At 44.9% G+C, this 17,354-nt stretch overlaps 1 protein-coding gene across 11 annotated transcripts in view; it reads right to left on the bottom strand.

Annotated features, from left to right (window-relative positions):
* The window catches only part of LOC105832990 (polypyrimidine tract-binding protein 1), a 304,112-nt gene that overhangs the window by 170,233 nt on the left and 116,525 nt on the right, over positions 1-17,354 (bottom strand). For 6 of the 11 annotated variants that reach the window (XM_036292445.1, XM_036292444.1, XM_036292449.1 and 3 more), the window contains one exon: positions 17,274-17,330. The exons of the other annotated variants lie outside the window; for them this stretch is intronic. In XM_036292445.1, coding sequence (XP_036148338.1) covers positions 17,274-17,330 — 57 coding nt within the window. The remainder of the gene's footprint in view (positions 1-17,273; positions 17,331-17,354) is intronic. 11 annotated transcript variants of the gene reach the window in all.

Genomic DNA, 17,354 nt, shown 5'->3' with positions numbered 1-17,354 from the left:
CGAGGAAGAAGATAAAATACCGCGATTCTCTCTCTTCCGGCTTTTTCTCCGTTTTCCATCGGGCGATGTTGTAAGAGTTATTGCCAATCTCGTTCAGTACGCAAAACGAATCTCCTTTGATGTCTTTCAGAAAACCCTGAGATTGCCTAGACCCTCTCTCTGGTCGAACACGTTTTCAAAACTGTCCGACCTTTGAAGAAACTTCACATTACTCATTAAAAGTCTGATACCTCATTAACTATCACTGAAATTAAAGTGACTTTTTGTAGCTGCAGCCTGGCATTTGACTGCCAAATGCAAGCTTTACAACTGCGAGGCTTTACAGCGCTCCGACCTCAAACTATTTCCTTACAGACTCGCGCATCCCTTTGTTATGTATGTATATCGATTATTGTCATACACGTTAAACTTTAATCTTGAAATAATTCGATTGCTCAATATTAGGGTTTTACATGGCGAATATTGAAACTATATTTAAAAAATCGAAAGCCTATTCTTCAACAATGTTGCGCCACTGTTATAATGGTTAATCTCAGATTTCCGATACGGATCAGCACTGTATGCGTGTCGTGACTTTAAGAATACGTCTTTACATTCATAGATGTATCCTGCCGGAGAAAATCTCTGAGAGACGCGATTCCTATCAGCCCATCAGCAACAATTTGTCAAAAAACACTTACGGTATCGATACCGAGGCGCGATCTAAATCAATTCTTTTCCTCGTCTTCAAACGCGTCCGTGATCGGATTCTCGAGTCGGGCTTTATTACTCAACCGGGAGAAAACCAGCCACGCAGTTCACCGGGGCGAAATCGCCTCGATGGTTCCCGGCGGTCCCCATGCACGCAGCGTGGTTTACGATATAACTTTGTCGGGCGGCCGTTTCCGCGGGTATATCACGTCGTAAAAGGGACAAGTTGCCGATCCTACGAGGGGGACAGCCGTCGGCTCATATCGCGGCAGGTATCGAGGGTGGCCTCCCTGCCGAACCGATTTCGGCACGCCATCCTACTCGTTCCCCATGCTGCCGCCGCGGGATGTAATTCCTATCGCGGCGACGATAACGTTCAATCGTGTCGAGCATGCGATCATTGTGATCGAACTAATCTACGAACTTTCCCCGTAAACGTACGATCTCGAGGAGCGCGCGGAATTGGAGGGGGAGAGGAGAGACAAAAAGAGAGAGAATCTGTACAAACGGGGTCGCACCGACTGATAAACGCGGCTGATAACGTCGATGGCGCTGGTAATCGCGGCGTTAATCGTCGACGGGTTTCGTCGAGAGATATTCCGCGGTAATCGAACTTTTAAGGATAAAACGTTTGAAAAAAAAAAAACCTCCCCCCGACGAGATCTTTTCGTGCATCAGTAAATGTTGATAATTTACGTACGTCGCACACACGTGAGATCTGTATGCATTTAATTCACTTTAATGAAGAAAAGTTAGCAGATTATTTGGCAAAGTGTAAATACTACGTTTCATACCTCCTACACCGTATTTAAACGCTGCTACTGAGTCAAAGAAGAATTACATTCAGGTGAGAGAGGGGGGGGGGAGAGAGAGAGAGAGAGAGAGAGAGAGAGGGAGAGAGAGAGAGAGAGAGAGAGAGAGAGAGAGAGAGAGAGAGAGAGAGAGAGAGAGAGAGAGAGAGAGAGAGAGAGATCCGGTACCCTATTAACGAGGCAATTAATAATAATGGGGCACGAACCCCCGCGCAGCCACACCCAATTACCGTCTCGTTCTACGGGCCGTTGTATTATCCGTTTTAATTAGTGCAACGCTTTGTGCGATGCTCGCTAATAGTGATAACCGGCAGCCGATTACTCCCGACTCATCAATATTCCGTTTTGCCGGCGTTACGCCTCCAACCGGCTTAGAATCTCGCGCAGAAGCGGCAAGATCAAAGTCTCAAGTAGAAATCCCCGTGTCCGGTCAGCCTGGTTCAAAGGGAAGCCGATCAATGTATGATCGACCTCATGTACGCACATCGTTTCATCGACGATAATCCGTAATCTCAGGATTTAGTAACTGCGTCACTTGATACCAATGTATTTATGTATACATGTAATTCATGTCGTTAAATTCGCATATATGTTCAGGCGCAAATATAAAATGAAAATCCGTCAGCTCTTGATCTGGGCAAGTTTAATTTAATTACCATTTTTCATTCAATATTGATAATTGAATATATAAATGTATTATTACGCATAAATTTCTATTAAAAATTCCTTGAAATTCCCTGAAAAAATTAAAAAAATTTGTTGTAAGAATAAAGAGCTATCGAATTTATTTCGCGCCACGTTCAATGAAATAAAAATTAAACAATTGTGCCTATTTATTTAGGATATACCATATTGCAATTGTAGATTCACTAATTTAAAAATCACGCGACATCGATAAATCTATAAATTCACAGATCGTTAAATCTTTCATATAGAAAAAAGAGGGTTAATAAATTTCTAAGCGTAACGTGATACCGTTTTTACAAGCATATAAATGTATAATATTTCTAAATGCATACGTGTATGTATGCTTCAAAGAAAATCGTGACGGCGATAACACAGATTCATCGCGAGGCTGCAATCGGCGACGTCGATATAAATGGAAGCTGATACGAAATCAATCAGCGAATTCCCGTCGATTCGGGACGGTGCGGCGCGGCGCCGCGTATGTTCTCGGAGTCTATTATTTACGTATCGGCAGTGCGAAATCAAATGATCGACGGCGCAACAGAGAAACGTGGAATTTCGTTTCGGCGCCCCTCGCGAGAAATGAAGAATGGCTTCCAGCGTGTCCGGGGGGTAAAAGCTGGAAACGAATTTCCCGAACACGAGGCGCAGCTTCGTCTCGCCGCGCCGCAGGCGGCAGCGACGGCAGATCGAAGTAACAATACGGATGATTGTGGCCGTGTAGTTAGTATCGCTTAGAGGACCGGGCTTTGTCTTGATATTAGACGGTTTCCATCGAAACTGGATAAAAGCTCGTTATTGGAATTTCCCAGACGAGAGACAAGAATGCTACAAGAATGGTAACGAAACACGGTCGAGATGAGCACAATTTCTAAGTTTGTGATGCACTTACATTTTTTTTTGTACGTGGAACATATGGAAAATATTAAAGTCCATTTCTTGAATTTTTAGAACTTGTATTTTTAATCTTAATTTTTTATATGATTTTTTCAAAATGGTTTCTCAACTTTTGTAAAAGAATTTTCTAAGAATTTCCGGATTTTTTCAAGAACTTTATCCAAAATTCCGGATAAAATTAGAAAATTTTTGAACTAATTTATTTTAGTGTGTACGCTTTTTAAATATTGTATTATTATGGAAATATAATCAAAGAAACATTTTTGCCAGGAATAGAATTTAAATTTAAAAACTCTAAAAATCTTCCCAAATACCCATTAAATTATATAATAAAAATTTATTCTTCTAGTTTTTCCAAATAGTAAATATCTTGTTTTTATCATATTTATCGTGTTATCGTTTGTTTTTCAAACAAAATATTAAATTTATATACTAATTGATGTAAAGTGATGACGTAAAGATTGACGCAGACAGAGAGAGAGAGAGAGAGAGAGAGAGAGAGAGAGAGAGAGAGAGAGAATTAATAATAATTAAATGAGATTAACTAGTAACGTTTATAACACAAGGAGTTGATCGCGAAATAAATACAATTTCACGATACATTGCATCCTATTTCTCGTGAAAATAGTCCATATAATAAATATTACACGATGGGCGCTACTGTACGGGTCAACAAACTACAAAGCAGGCACGGTAAACGAGAAATTTTGCATTATAAATTGCACGCAGCCGTTATTATACGGTAAGGGCATTACTACATAATGTCATAATAGTAATGTTGCTATTTAATTCAGTGTTTACGAAACGCAATTTCATAACGCCGCCAGTGTAATGAAATTTAATCAAAATGACGTATTAGACGCTCAATTATTCATGACAGCGATTGTTATTATTAACAAGCGGAGTTTCATCCGTCACGTGAAAGACAGTTCGTTTTACTGTGAATCATACACGGAAGCATTGAAAACAATATTTTTGCGACACAATGCGCATGTTGCATATCGGTAACTCGAATTTCCACTGCAGTCAATCTGCACGCGTCCGCGGACGCATTTTCTCTTGTGTTCAGCTGCGAGGTTGAAATTCAAATGACGCAATATACCCTTCAGGCGCTAAATGCTTCCTGAGAAAATTATAAAATACCTAATCTCGATTTTAAATCGTAATTAATCAAAAACTTCAACCATTTGTGTTCAACCATACATGTTTGTTCGTTACGGTTCCTCTTATATCGCAAACCGCATTCGCGGGATTGGAATCCTCCCTCGTAATGTTGGGTATCTGGATCCCGGTATCGCTAACGAGTGGAGTAGGAAGGGGCGAGTCGCAACCAAGAGTGTGCAGGATGGAACGGAGGTTGAAGCCGACGTCGCCTTTCCCGTCGCGGCCTCCGGCCAATGCGCGAGGTAGATAAAGGCAAGAATGAACGCCGAGAGGGCTGCGCGACGCGAGAGGGTAACGCCGATGAGGGGGAGGAAGGAGGAAACGGTCGGACGCGAGGGAAGAGAAAGAGGAACGCGGAGCCAGGCCAGGAAATCGACTTCCTCGGGCTGGCTGGCAATGGCGATACACGATCGCCAATTGTCTCGCCGTGCTAGCATACGCTAACAATGCATTCGCCGTCCGCGTCGTCGTCGTCGTCGTCGTCGTCGCGGAATGTAGGTAACGGACGCTCTCCGGAGTTTAATTAAACTCCGTGGCGAAAGTCGGTCGGTCGCGGTTGACTATCCCTCGAAATCGAGAGCATCTCGCGGCGGCCTAAACGAAAGATCGTTTCCCATCTTGAAGGGGCGGCTCTGTCTTTTTCGTTTCTCTTTTTTTTTCCTTTCTTTTTTTTTTTGAATCACCGGTTCCGCCTCTGGGTCCTCCGTCCCCGGACGTTTACGTTTCGTACTCGATCCCGCGAGAGATTCGACGGGTTCTCGCACCGGTCGACGGGTCCACGGTAAGCGGGACGACATACGTTTTCGACGTTCGATCCGGCGGCATAAAATTAAGCGCTAAATAATACATAACGACGTCGGGCATAAAGGGAACGTATAGGCAGCGGAGTCGTGAATTATTTCGCGCGCCGTTGACCCGACCTGCGCTCTCCTCTTCGATATTTCTCGGTATCCAAACGCGCCGCATCCAGTTACGAACGGCCACCCATCGCCGCCGCCGCCGCCGCCGCCGGCCCAGGATCGATCACACGTCCAGGTCTTACACGGCGTGTTCTACATGCATATTTCGTTACCCTCTCCGCGTGTTAGGTTACGTCGCTCACGTCGGCCAGGCCGTTCCTCCTCGAAATCCTCGTTCGTTCTACTGGGAGCGCGATACCCCGGATCCAGGACGGTATCCATTCTTTATCCTCTTCTCCCCTCCCCCCGTACTTGCGCCACCCGAGGCCCGTCTTATTTCGCCGGTTACGCTCGCCGCGGCAAAGCCGACTCCAATTACATCCGGGATACCGGAATCCCACCTCGTGTGCTTTCTCGGCCGGGCAATTGAAAAATAATGGAAGCTCTACTGGACAGGCCGTCCCTACGCAGCCTCTTCCTTCGTTTCTTCCTCTCTCTTTCCTTTTTTTCCCCCCTCTCTTTTTTTCTCGTCCCTTTTACCGGCGGAATTCCCTGTGGGAATGAGCGGGATACGCGAGAAGAGATACAAGTCTGCGGGGGTGAAGGTACTCGGGGAAAGAACCAGGGGCGAAACGAGATATCGCTGCTGAGAGCGGTTAAACGGTTAATCGATGTCGGCGGGGGCGTCGATTAATCAAAAGCGGCACGGACCACGAATGGCAGGTGTCGTCTCGATTTACAAATAGTCCTTCGCTTATTTTAATGATAAACGGATCCTTATTGGATAGCGGTTGGGCTATCCCGCGGGATCCACCAACCGGGGATTGATTATCCAACGCCTGGCATCCGAGTGGGGGGGAAAGGAATCGAGAAGAGATTTCGCGGTTGGTGGAAAATAAAGTTCGTAACGGCGCGGCGGTAGGAACATTTAGTTCACGGCGGTTATTCTTCAATATTCCGCGAGAAGTAGGATTGCGAACAAATCCATTTGCAAGAGTTATCTTACGAGATTTCATTATTCGGTTAAAGAGAAACTTTATTTTCACAGGCAATTTTGCGTAAAATACTTGGAAAAAATGTGGGAAATGGAAAATCACTATATTAATGTCGAGTTTCGTCGCTAAGAATAATAGAAAAAAAGCCTGCACGATTTCAAGAACGCTAAGAAATATCTCGCGGAATATAAGTCGGTTACGTAAGGCAACGAGAACGCCCGAAGGATTCGATAAACGTGAACAAACAGCGGAGATCCCGATCGTGTCGCCGCAAAGCGCCTCGAATACGTCACACACAGCATACATCTCCGGATCTCGGGATTTGCGGCATCTCACGAACGAGGTTCGTGCGTACAGGCCGAGGAGAGACGAAACCAGAGAAGGGACAAAAAAAATGACAAATATGAGAGGGGAAGGGGCAAAAGGATGAAGAAGCTTCCACGGAAGACTCGTGATCCCTGTCGGCGAAGCGAACGGACAACGAAAGCGCAGGGCGTTCTCCACTTTGGCGAGATATATTTTCTATTTCGCGGCGAGAAAACGTGCGTTGCATTCGTCGGGAGAAAGTGCGAAAATATTCCCGCCGACGACGTTATATTTGTTACAATTGCGCTGGCGATCGAATCGAAATATTTCTCATCGACGAGTGACGGTCGGGCGTGAACGCGAAACAGGCACAGGAGAGCAAAGAGAGAATCTGCGAAAGATCGGGGGAATTTTTTTTTTCTGCGCAGTCTCGTTAAAACTTCGAAAAACCGAAGAGAGGGGATCTCAATTTCGCGATCTGTGATCAAAAAGCTCGTTTACCGCCCTCCATGCGGCATGTCAGTAACAAATCATTGAACTGTCACCCGAGTGGGCTAATCCGTCATGTTAAAAGATGGAGGTTTGCTTCAATTTGGGGTTCGCTCACATTTGTGACGTTCTCGACAAGGGACGGCAGCTATTAAACGTTAATTATACTGCGAATTTACTTAGAAATATGACGAAAAGGACACGGATGGCAGGAGAAGCTGACGGAAGGAACTAGAGGGTTCGACACAAAAGAGAGAGAGAGAGAGAGATGAAGAATTCGAACGAGGAAAGATAGATGGGGAGGGCGGGAAGGCGCGGAGCGTAGAATGCTTGAAACTACCCTGGAAACTAACTCGAGGGCTCAAGGAGCGCGGGATCTCGCTTGCCGGAGACGGCCGAAGTTTGCCCCTTGATTAGACATTTATGGCAGGGAGTTGTAAACGAGCGTTACAGACATTAATTAGCATTTATTATTCATCATGGCGTTTGCCACTTTCAATCAGCGCAAATCGACCGGGGAGCCATTCGAGATGATTCGTTGGATGAGATCCACGCTCATCATTTTCTAATTATCACTCATATTAATGTTAACCGTTCCCGTTCTCCGTATCGGGGGCTGAATCCAAGATCACCCTTGTGTAAATCACCTTTGCTGTGATGACACTAAGACTATTACTCGGTGGATGCTGTACGGTTCAAATATTCAATTTAGTTCTGAACGTATTTCGTCCTGATCTGCAAACAAAAATGTCCAACAATATATAAAATCACACGAAACGTCGCGTCCTGTGGTCCTCAGGATTGGCACGCAGTCGAGCATACTCGTTCGCTCGCCCGTCCGCCCGTCCGTCCGTCCGTTCGTTCGTTCGTTCGTTCGTTCGTGTCCTGCGGCGCGGTACACTTTGACAAACTTTGTGGCCGGCTTTGTGGACCGCGGAAACTGCACCAACATCGCCGATGCGCGCCCATAAAACTGATCCATTACAGACGTAGACCGGTATGGTTACGCGGCCATAACCGCCGCATGGCAACAAAGCCACCCTCTTCCTCTTCTCTCTCACCGTCCTAAAAGCAGCCTTTACAATACGACGAGCTTAATTGGTTTGACAGCCGCTATGGGCACTTTCGTACTTGACCCTCGCCCGCAGCCGGATGGCGTGTGCACGTATCTCTCCCTCTCTTTCTTTTTCCCGGGCAATCCCTTGTTTACCCCCGAGGATCGGAGATGAGCCGCAGGTTTTTTTTTGCCGTTTCGATCAGCCGCGTCCCGTCACCGTGCATGATAAAACATAAACGTGAAGAACGATTTTTTTTATACTCACGGGGTCGAAAAGCAGGCAGACGAGACAAAGCTTACGATGAATTCGGACGTTCTCGAGTGTCTCGCTTGAATTTTAATGCGTTTAATATGTACGATATTGCGCTTTCGCATATTCCACTACAGAGGCGCCTTATAAACACAGAGTCCACATGGAACACTGTTGTTGCGTCCCGTACCATGTCGACGTCATAAATGCACTTCGCGAGGCGGCATTGTAACAGTCGAGGGACAAGAGATCGGCTTCACCGGGGTGCCGTGCGATAGGCCCACGGTCCATACGCACAATACCGTGAAAATTACGCGTGCGCGTGTGCGTGTGTCATCCACGTGCCTACCATAAGAGAGTGGCGCTACTCCGCTCTTTATCACTCCCTCGACCAGAAATCGCGTGCAAGCGTGCGTGCATGTTCGCGCGATGCGGTATTTCTAAGAGAACGTTAATTAATAATTTAATCGAAGAGCCCGCTTCGGTGGTCCTGCAGCCTCGGTTACGCGGGCACTCTAATTAAAATCGACCCGACCGCGTGTGCGCGAAAGGGGACGCACACACCGACTCCGCGTAAGCGCGCGCGCACGGACTCTGTGCTCGCAGCTTTGGCATCGTGGAAAATAGAGGAATCACGATGTCCACTCTCGCGACTAAGGGGCGAATTTACCCCGCCGGGGTATATTAACTACAGTCCACGCGCGAAAATCATCCCACATTGCGCGTGTCTCGCTTCATTTTAATCTCCATTATGCACGACGAAACGCGCGCGAGTGCTATTTATCTTCCGTTTCGTTTCCGGTGACTTTGCCGTCGGAATCCCGGTGGGAGCTCGTGGCGGAATGCACGCTGTCGTCGTCGTCGTCGTTGGGAAATCTCGCCGACGTGCAGCAGGAATCGAGAGATTGATTGATGGACGTGTTACAAGAGGGAGATTGGTGAGGAGTCGCGCGCACAGCTGTCGACATCTTGCTTCACGTTGACGCGTCGAACGCAAAACACCTTTTTCGCGCTTTTGAATATTTAGCACGTTGTGCTACATCAAAGCGGCGATAATGAGTCTGCATGATAAACGTAACGTAAACTGCATTACGAATGTATAATGAGCGTAATAATAATAAGTATTGAAAATTTAATGGCCGGCGTCCGCCCGTGCGCGTTCGGATGTGTCTGTAAATGAATATTGTAAACTCGCGTAATACGATTTTGTTCAATTTATAAGTCATATAATATGTAGCAGTTTTTTGTGACGCCACTAATGACGCGATAACACAATACGTTTTATCGAATTATTAATGGGCATCGCAGCAACTTATCTTAATGTAAAACGGGTGTACATGAAAAGCGTATATTATAGAGCATATCTATCGCTCGCATATTGACACACGTGCTCATCTCTCCCTCCTCCTCCTCCTCATCCTCCCCCTCGCCAGGAGCGGGCGTGTAATTTCTGCGTTACGAGTCCGCGGGCAATAACAAACTGTTGTAAGTACGTCCCGATGCCTCGACGCGCGTAATACCCGCGTATATTCCACGATCCGGTATCGTCATAAAGGATGACCGTTGTCCCGTGTGATTCCCGGTTTATCACCATGTGTAATTTAGCGAAGAGAGAGAGAGAGAGAAAGAGAGAGAGAGAGAGAGAGAGAGAGAGAGAGGAGCCAAGTACCCGCTGGTCAAGATGAACGTTTATGCGATGCTCCGGCCGGGAGAGATACCTTTACCCCAAGCTGTATACGACCCAACATTACTTTCCGAAAGCTCGCGAAATAAATCGCGGTAAACTAAAATTTCCACCGCGACGCGCGTTTAATACCCTGCAATATTAAATTACTGCCGAAGAGCGAGGGGGAAATATATATTTTTATTTTAGAAATCATAAAACGCGCGAGTCTCTGTGCGTTGGGCGCGTATATTTACACACGTTGTCCGGTACACATAATTATCTTTTCTCCTCTATTGTTAACATATCAACTATCAAATCATAGTGTTTGAGCGACGAGCCAAAGTAGTTGCGGGTCGGGCAATAGACAGACGCAGAAGCCACGTAGGGCGATGCCGTAGAAGCGAGTGCTGTTACGTGCGGGCAATATAGCATGGTCAAGTATTCAACGAGATTTCATGCGAGCATTTCATGCATCTCGGCCCGTTACCGAAGGGACAAGCGGGCCGACAGAGGACGGACGCGGCACGTGTCGGGGCGTTTTGTTGCCAGAAGAGGGAAGGAGAGATATAGGGAGAAGCGCGGCAACCAAGCTGGCGGAGCCTCGTTCTCGGGAGGGTTAATGACCAAGGCCACAGGCTTCGTAACAATGCATCCCGCAGCATTTCCGCGCGCTATTTTGCAAGTCTCCGCGAGCACCACTCGGCCCCCGGACGCGCCATAAACCGACGGACGGCGGCACGACAAGATTTCGGGCAGCGGAATGCGCGCGAGAGTCACCACCGTCCGATCGATCTGACACCGCGCGATTTATTAACGTTACCGGGTTGCTGTGCGATTACGCCTGCGACGAGCGATCGAAGGATAATGTGAGATATACCGAATATATCGGGAATATTTTGCAAACTAAATGCGAGAAAATTTTAATAAGTAGATCGGATACATTCGGATTCTATTCAATGATGATTTTCATCTTTCGGTTCCGACCAGAAATGGACTAAGTATCCAAATCAAATATTAACTTTTTTGTTAAAAATAAAAAAACTTCTGTCAAACATGTTCTTCAAAATGTTTTAAGAAGTCATTTTTTAAGTAAACGTATTAAAAAAATAAACATAGATAAAAGGTTAATAAAGATATTTTTAGAAAAAAAAATGTTTGAGACAAAAGTTTCTGTTTTTACGTGCAATCCAAATATGCAATAAAAGTTTTTTTTTTTTTTTTATTTAAGGAAAGTACGAATGATCTGAACCCTTGGTATAATAAAAAAAAGCTTTGCGTGTATATGTGTGAAATGTAGTTAAAACTTCCTTTTAGCACAGTTTACGCGTTAAACTAATTCGAAGTAAATCGTCCCGAAAATGGAAGGCTTTAAAGTGTTATACGATTGCTATTACGGTCAGCAATTACGGAATTAAAACATCAATTTAGTAAGTAGACCTACGGAGAAATTTCTAGAGCAAGACTCTAAAGTAAATATCGCACTTACCAACGGTACGCTGGGCTCCCTTGGGACTTCCTTAGGAAGGGACGAGACGGAGACCGTGGAAGGATATTAATATGGGCTATGTACGTGACGCATGCTCCAATTCTCTAAAAGTCCATTAGAGGAATCATGGAACGGTTCAGAGGAGCTATCGTTCGGCCGAAATGCAGATGAACGAAATTACGAGCGTCGCGCGGAAGAAAGCGTAGGTTTTGGAAGATGCAACTTTAGAAGATGCACTGGTTCGAACTAACAAATTAATTATCTAAATGGCACGCGAACAAGAAACTGTTCCAACGTGCTTCAACAACGACAAAATAAGCGGAAACAGCAAACAAAGATAAATTTTAAGTCGGATTAATAGCAAACACGGATCTTGAATTAAACTCTTTTTGCTCTCTAAAATTTTCGCCCCCAAAATTAACTTGTGTCCAAAATTCACACAGAGTTCTCATTTTACATCAAAAAAACGAGAATTACTGCTACACTCCCTAAACGCCGGCCACCCGGCTGCGGGAGAGAACCGATTACGCTCTCTCTGGTCGCCTCGAATCTCCGGCCATAATCTTCAATTACCTACCCGCACCGGAGTGATCTGCACGTTATTCCCCGGGAAAAGAGAGTTTTCCCGACAACGATTAAGGATCTCTCCTGTGCCGCCGAGAAGCACCACTGCTGGACCACTTTGGACTTCCGCGCACGTTTCACGATGAGTTTTGAAATCCCACAGTAGTCGAGTTAAGGCGAGAGGGAGCGAGGGAGGGAAGGTACAACCGTACCGTTGCCGGTGGTGGATTTATCCCCGGGGGACGCGGCGTTCCATGTTGCCCCCCGGACTCGGAATCACTTCCAGTCAGATAGGCCGGGGAAAACGAACACCGGAAACCTAGGTGGTCTAATCGCGTTTGCACAGCCAATCCCGGAACCCGGGTCCCGCTTTTCGTCCGGCAGCGACGGCAATCGCGCGTCATCCGTTTAATTTTTAAACCACGTACTACCGTTCATCGTCGCGCTCCACTCTCGAAATTACGTTCCTGGCTGACGTCCCAACGACTCTACGTAGCGTTTCGAAAAAGATAAACGAATCAGGAGTGATAGCAAAAGTGACAGTGTTGCGCAATCGAATATAAGCAAACGTTCTCTTATCGATGACGCAAACAGCTACGTGTTCTCAACTCGTCTGTCTCGGCGAATTTTTAAGAGATTTAAAAACATTTGAAAAAGCAACTTTAAGCCGAAATTCTAATTTCTCAAAGAACTTACTGTTAAAAAAAAAAAATTACCGTCTCTCGCCTATTACAAATTAACTCTATCGGTTTTGCGAGAGGCAATAATACACTTTAGTCTATACTTTAAGGAAAAGAAGAAACTGAGCGGAACGCACGGCGAAATGTAGCGCGACTTGCGTGAAGCCATAGTGACGTTACGAGGATTCGATACTTTTCGCGAATGAGATCCGTTCGTCGGAGTATGGGCTCTCGCGTGAAAAGTTCCGTGGGGGAGGCACCGCGGGGGGGGGGGGGAGGCGCGTTATCGAGGCGACGGATAGATTCTCGGAAAGAAGAGTTGCCTTCCGCTCGGCCGGAGTAACGGGTCGAGATATCTAATCGAGATATCACGATCCGCACCATACGCTCGAGCGATCTTCGACTTCCGTAGGACCGAGGGGCAAACGAGGAGCGAAATCCGTGGCGCGTAAATTTCCAACCCCCGTTCCACTTCGGGCCCACGGGCTTCTCGAGGGAGAGGAGAAACGGGAGGCGGAGAGATGTTCTCAGGAAACTGTTCTCAGGAAGATGTACCTTCGAGCGTGAATTTCTTCGACTCTAGCGACATGCAAGGTATCGAAGGAAAGACGAGACTAGGAGAGTGAATGAGTGTGTATGTGAGAAAGAAAGAGAGAGAGAGAGAGAGAGAGAAGAGAAGCAATGTGGGAATAAAAGCGCGAAAAGAGGCACCCCCTGGTTGAATCGACTACGAGAGATTGCGCTTGTCTTCCGGTGGACGAGACGAAAAATATGGCGCGTCGAGTATGCGCTGAATGGTTCGGCTGAATAGAACACGGTTCGCCGTCTTATGCACGATGAATGACAAAAATTGACTGCCGAGGAGACTTGGATTTTTCTCTCGCGTGTCGCACGTCGCGCGAATATCGACTGAAAATTTATCAAAACCCGAGCTCTTGTGGTCGCCCACGCTTACTTAACGTTCAAAACGCCTCGTCCGATTCTCCAGAGCATATAGAAGGAAACTGCGCAAGTCTTTCTAACTTGGAAAAATCAAACATTTTGCAGTAACGAATCAAACGTTCGTCTGGCGATACTCTCATTCTCTCTCTGCCCGGTCGCGCGGAATCTTAAGAGTTTAGGCGCGAAAGACCGTCGGAATCCGCCTGATGCATAGTCGATCCCGCGGCGGTCGCCAAACGGATGTTGAAGAGCAGAAGCAGAATGTTCGCGATGATACAGCCCCAGCGGAAACCACCCGCCACACCGTCGGCCGGTTACTGACGGACGAGAAGCTTCTCGAGAGGGTTGGCGCGCGCGCACGATTTACAAATCTTTGGGAGGTGAAAGAGCGGAAAGTCAAATTTGCTCATGATAATACCGCGAATTTCTTATGAAAACTGTTTGCGTCCTGTTTACCCGCTGCTGTCCCGTCGACGCGTTCAGAATCTCTCGTGAGAAAGAGGATTTCAGTTGTCGCGAGAAAAAGAGAAATTTAGCTCTTGACTTTATTGTAGTCGTTATGTTACAATGACAAACCGGCAGATCATACCCGACATAAGTTACGTAGGCTTTTGACAAATATCTACAAGAGCGTAAATAAATAATTATTATTTGTTTAACATTTTAAGCAAACTGCAATACATTTGTTGTATAGAATTTTTTTTAGGCAAAGTAAGACGATTGCTGATAATTTTAGCTGTTTCGCTGTATATTCAGTTAATTTCACATGTCGTTTATGTGTTATTAATAAATTGAAATAACCAGAGTTGAATAAAATCAACGCTCGGAATTTTGACGAACAAGGTACGGAGCAGTTGCGACTCAAGTTTGAATGAGAATTGGAAACTTCGTTTCCCTATCGCCGTCAGATTAGTGCCGCTCTAACGGACTTCCGTCTAAAGAAAAGATCGCTACGGGCTTCCGAGGCATGGGTAAACACGAAGCTTCGACAGCACTTTGAAGACGATTATCGAATGCAGAACAATGACCCGTCCTCGAGTTTCTCCCTTCTGTCTGGGCTGAAACTGGCGGAGCAAACACTTTATTCCACTAAACGGCGTGCGGATCTTGTAGTTGCCGCTTTTAGCAGTTCACCGATTTCAGATTTAACGTCGTTAAAGTGATTAGAAGTTGGCAAGTATGCAATGTCGATGCGCTAACACGCGATATTCTTGGTTTTCACGAGAAGAAAATGCGACAGTTACGAGTTACTCGGCATAAACAATCGGATCGAACTGTCGTTGAATAAAAAAGTAGCACCGAAAAGATCAACAAAGTGTCAACTAACTAAATTAATATAATTAAAAATATATATTTATATATTAATATAATTATATCAAGATAATTATACAATTAATTATTAATATGATATAATTATCTTCTTTGGATAGGTTTTTATTTTTAAAATATCAGTGCAAGTCTGGAAGAAGTATCTACGCGGTGAATATTTCTGTCAGACAGTATTACTCGGAAATTAACAGTTAATTTCACTCGCGAGGAAATAGATCGCGCCAGACGTACTTAAGAGGCGTCCCGCAATTAATTATTAAAATTCCGTTCACGGAGGGGAAAAAACAGAGTCAGGGGAGCTTCCGTGATCGTTACCTTCCCGTTTCTTACGGCGCGGTATCACTCTTCCAGGAAGATAAAACACTTCTCGCGGACCGTACGAATGCAGTTCGAATTCGTGCAGCAGCCTGCCTACGGTATAAATATCGAAAATGGTAGAGAGCGCCCCGTGAATCGTGATAAACGGCCCGAAATTTCTCCAAGTCTCTCTCTCTCTCTCGCACGCTCGCTCGCAGAATCCGGTGAGGCCTCCTCCGGTCTACCAAAGCGTGAAGGTACACGATCGACCATGACAGAAAAGTTGGTGTGAGCGTCTAGCGCAGCGGCGGCGACTCGCACACAAGCACAAGCGGGCGTACACACACGTGCGCGAGCAAGTGACTACGAAAATTCGATGCCCGAGGGAGCGGCTGAGTTAAAGGTACCGGGAGTACTATAAATCCGTTTAAATTGCAACGACGACCCACGATCCGTAGATCGTTGCCGCGGCTCGTGAGCAATTATCCATCAGCTCGGCTTCTCTCGCGCGGTCCACTTGTTTCCTCCTTAATCAGCCATATGCACCTCGACAGCCTTTCGCAAGACGTACGAAATGTTCCAGCCGTCGTTGTAAAAGTATCAAGCATCGTGCTGATCTCAATAGAGACCGAGGATCTAATTTATATATTTAATACCATGATTAATCCTTTGTTGCACAGTGTGACATATACGTCACACCTTTCTGTACATCGTTTTATGTCTCCTAAATTTTAGTTTTAAGGTTTCTTGTCATGAAATAAATCATTTCTAGGCCCATATATGTTACTTTATGGATAAGTCAAGCTTTGTAACCATTATATTGCATTAATTATTTGTTATGAACAAATAAAGTGGAAAAAATACTACTTTTTTCGTAAAAAAAATCATTTTTGAAGAAATTTGATTATAAACATATGTAAAAAAATATGTATCTTAATATTTTTTGGGTTGCTAATTACGAATCCGCTATCAGTTTTTCGAAATTCAAAATGACGAATCCAATATGCCTGAAATTTTACAATTTTAAAAAATAAAAAATGCTACCGTATTCTACCCTAAATTTTTAGTAAAAAATGTTCTTGTAATTTTTTGATTGGACGCATATTTTTTTCGAGAAAAAAATTCATAAATATTGGAAAATTTTAGATACCAAAATATTCATGAATTTTTTTTCTCGAAAAGTATGCGTCCAATTAAACAATTACAAAAACATTTTTCACTAAAAATTTAGAGTAGAATACAATAGCATTTTTATTGTTTACAATTGTAAAATTTTAGGTATATTGCCCGTCATATTGGATCCGCCATTTTAAATTTTGAAAAACTGATAGCGGATTCGTAATCGGCGACCTCGAAAACCCCTTATAGCCATAATTTCAGTACAAATGGTGTACAAAAATTCGTACAACAAAGGGCTAATCTGCCCCAGCAACAAATATTGAAATGGAAAGAAGAATGGATAAAAGACATTTATCACGCGGCCTTCAGTCAACTATTCCTCACACTTTTACGATTGCGAAAGCCTATCTATTTGGCAGAGTTCGACCAGTCTATTGTTTCTCCTTGTAGCTGATGCGACTGAGCGCGCGAGTACACGTTCGAGAGTCGGCGCGAGTTTTACGTGAAGGAACAATAAAATAAATGTCGTAGCACAGCAATAAAATGGTCACGTCGTCGAACGGAAGCACGTAATGGCGCGACATTTGTTTCGTCGTCGCGCGAGAGAAATGGAGGTGCGATAAAATTTGCATACTCGATAACATTCTTGAAAGTCTCTTAGAACTTTCCGGCCACAAGCTGTAAGTGATGGCCGTCAGTATCATCGTTAATTGGGAAAGACTTTAAAGAATTTTCAACTCCTCCCTCTCTCTCTCTCTTTTTCTTTCTCTCTCCGCTACTTTCGATACAAATATAACGAGCATGTACAAGATACCCGAGTAGACATTGTTTGTGTGCAAATATCATTACTTGTGTGTAATACTTATGTACATACGATGTGACATTTAGAATAGTAATGTTTCATTAAATTGCATGAGTGGGTATATGATGTGAGTTAAACTTACCACCGGGAACGGTGCTGTGGGGAACGGACGAAAATTCGAAAGGTCTGGAATTCTTACCTGTAAGAAGAAACAAACAGTTAC

Source organism: Monomorium pharaonis, chromosome 9, assembly GCF_013373865.1.
Source record: "Monomorium pharaonis isolate MP-MQ-018 chromosome 9, ASM1337386v2, whole genome shotgun sequence".
In the NCBI taxonomy this organism is placed as follows: domain Eukaryota; kingdom Metazoa; phylum Arthropoda; class Insecta; order Hymenoptera; family Formicidae; genus Monomorium; species Monomorium pharaonis.
This window is presented reverse-complemented; position numbering and strand designations above follow the sequence as displayed.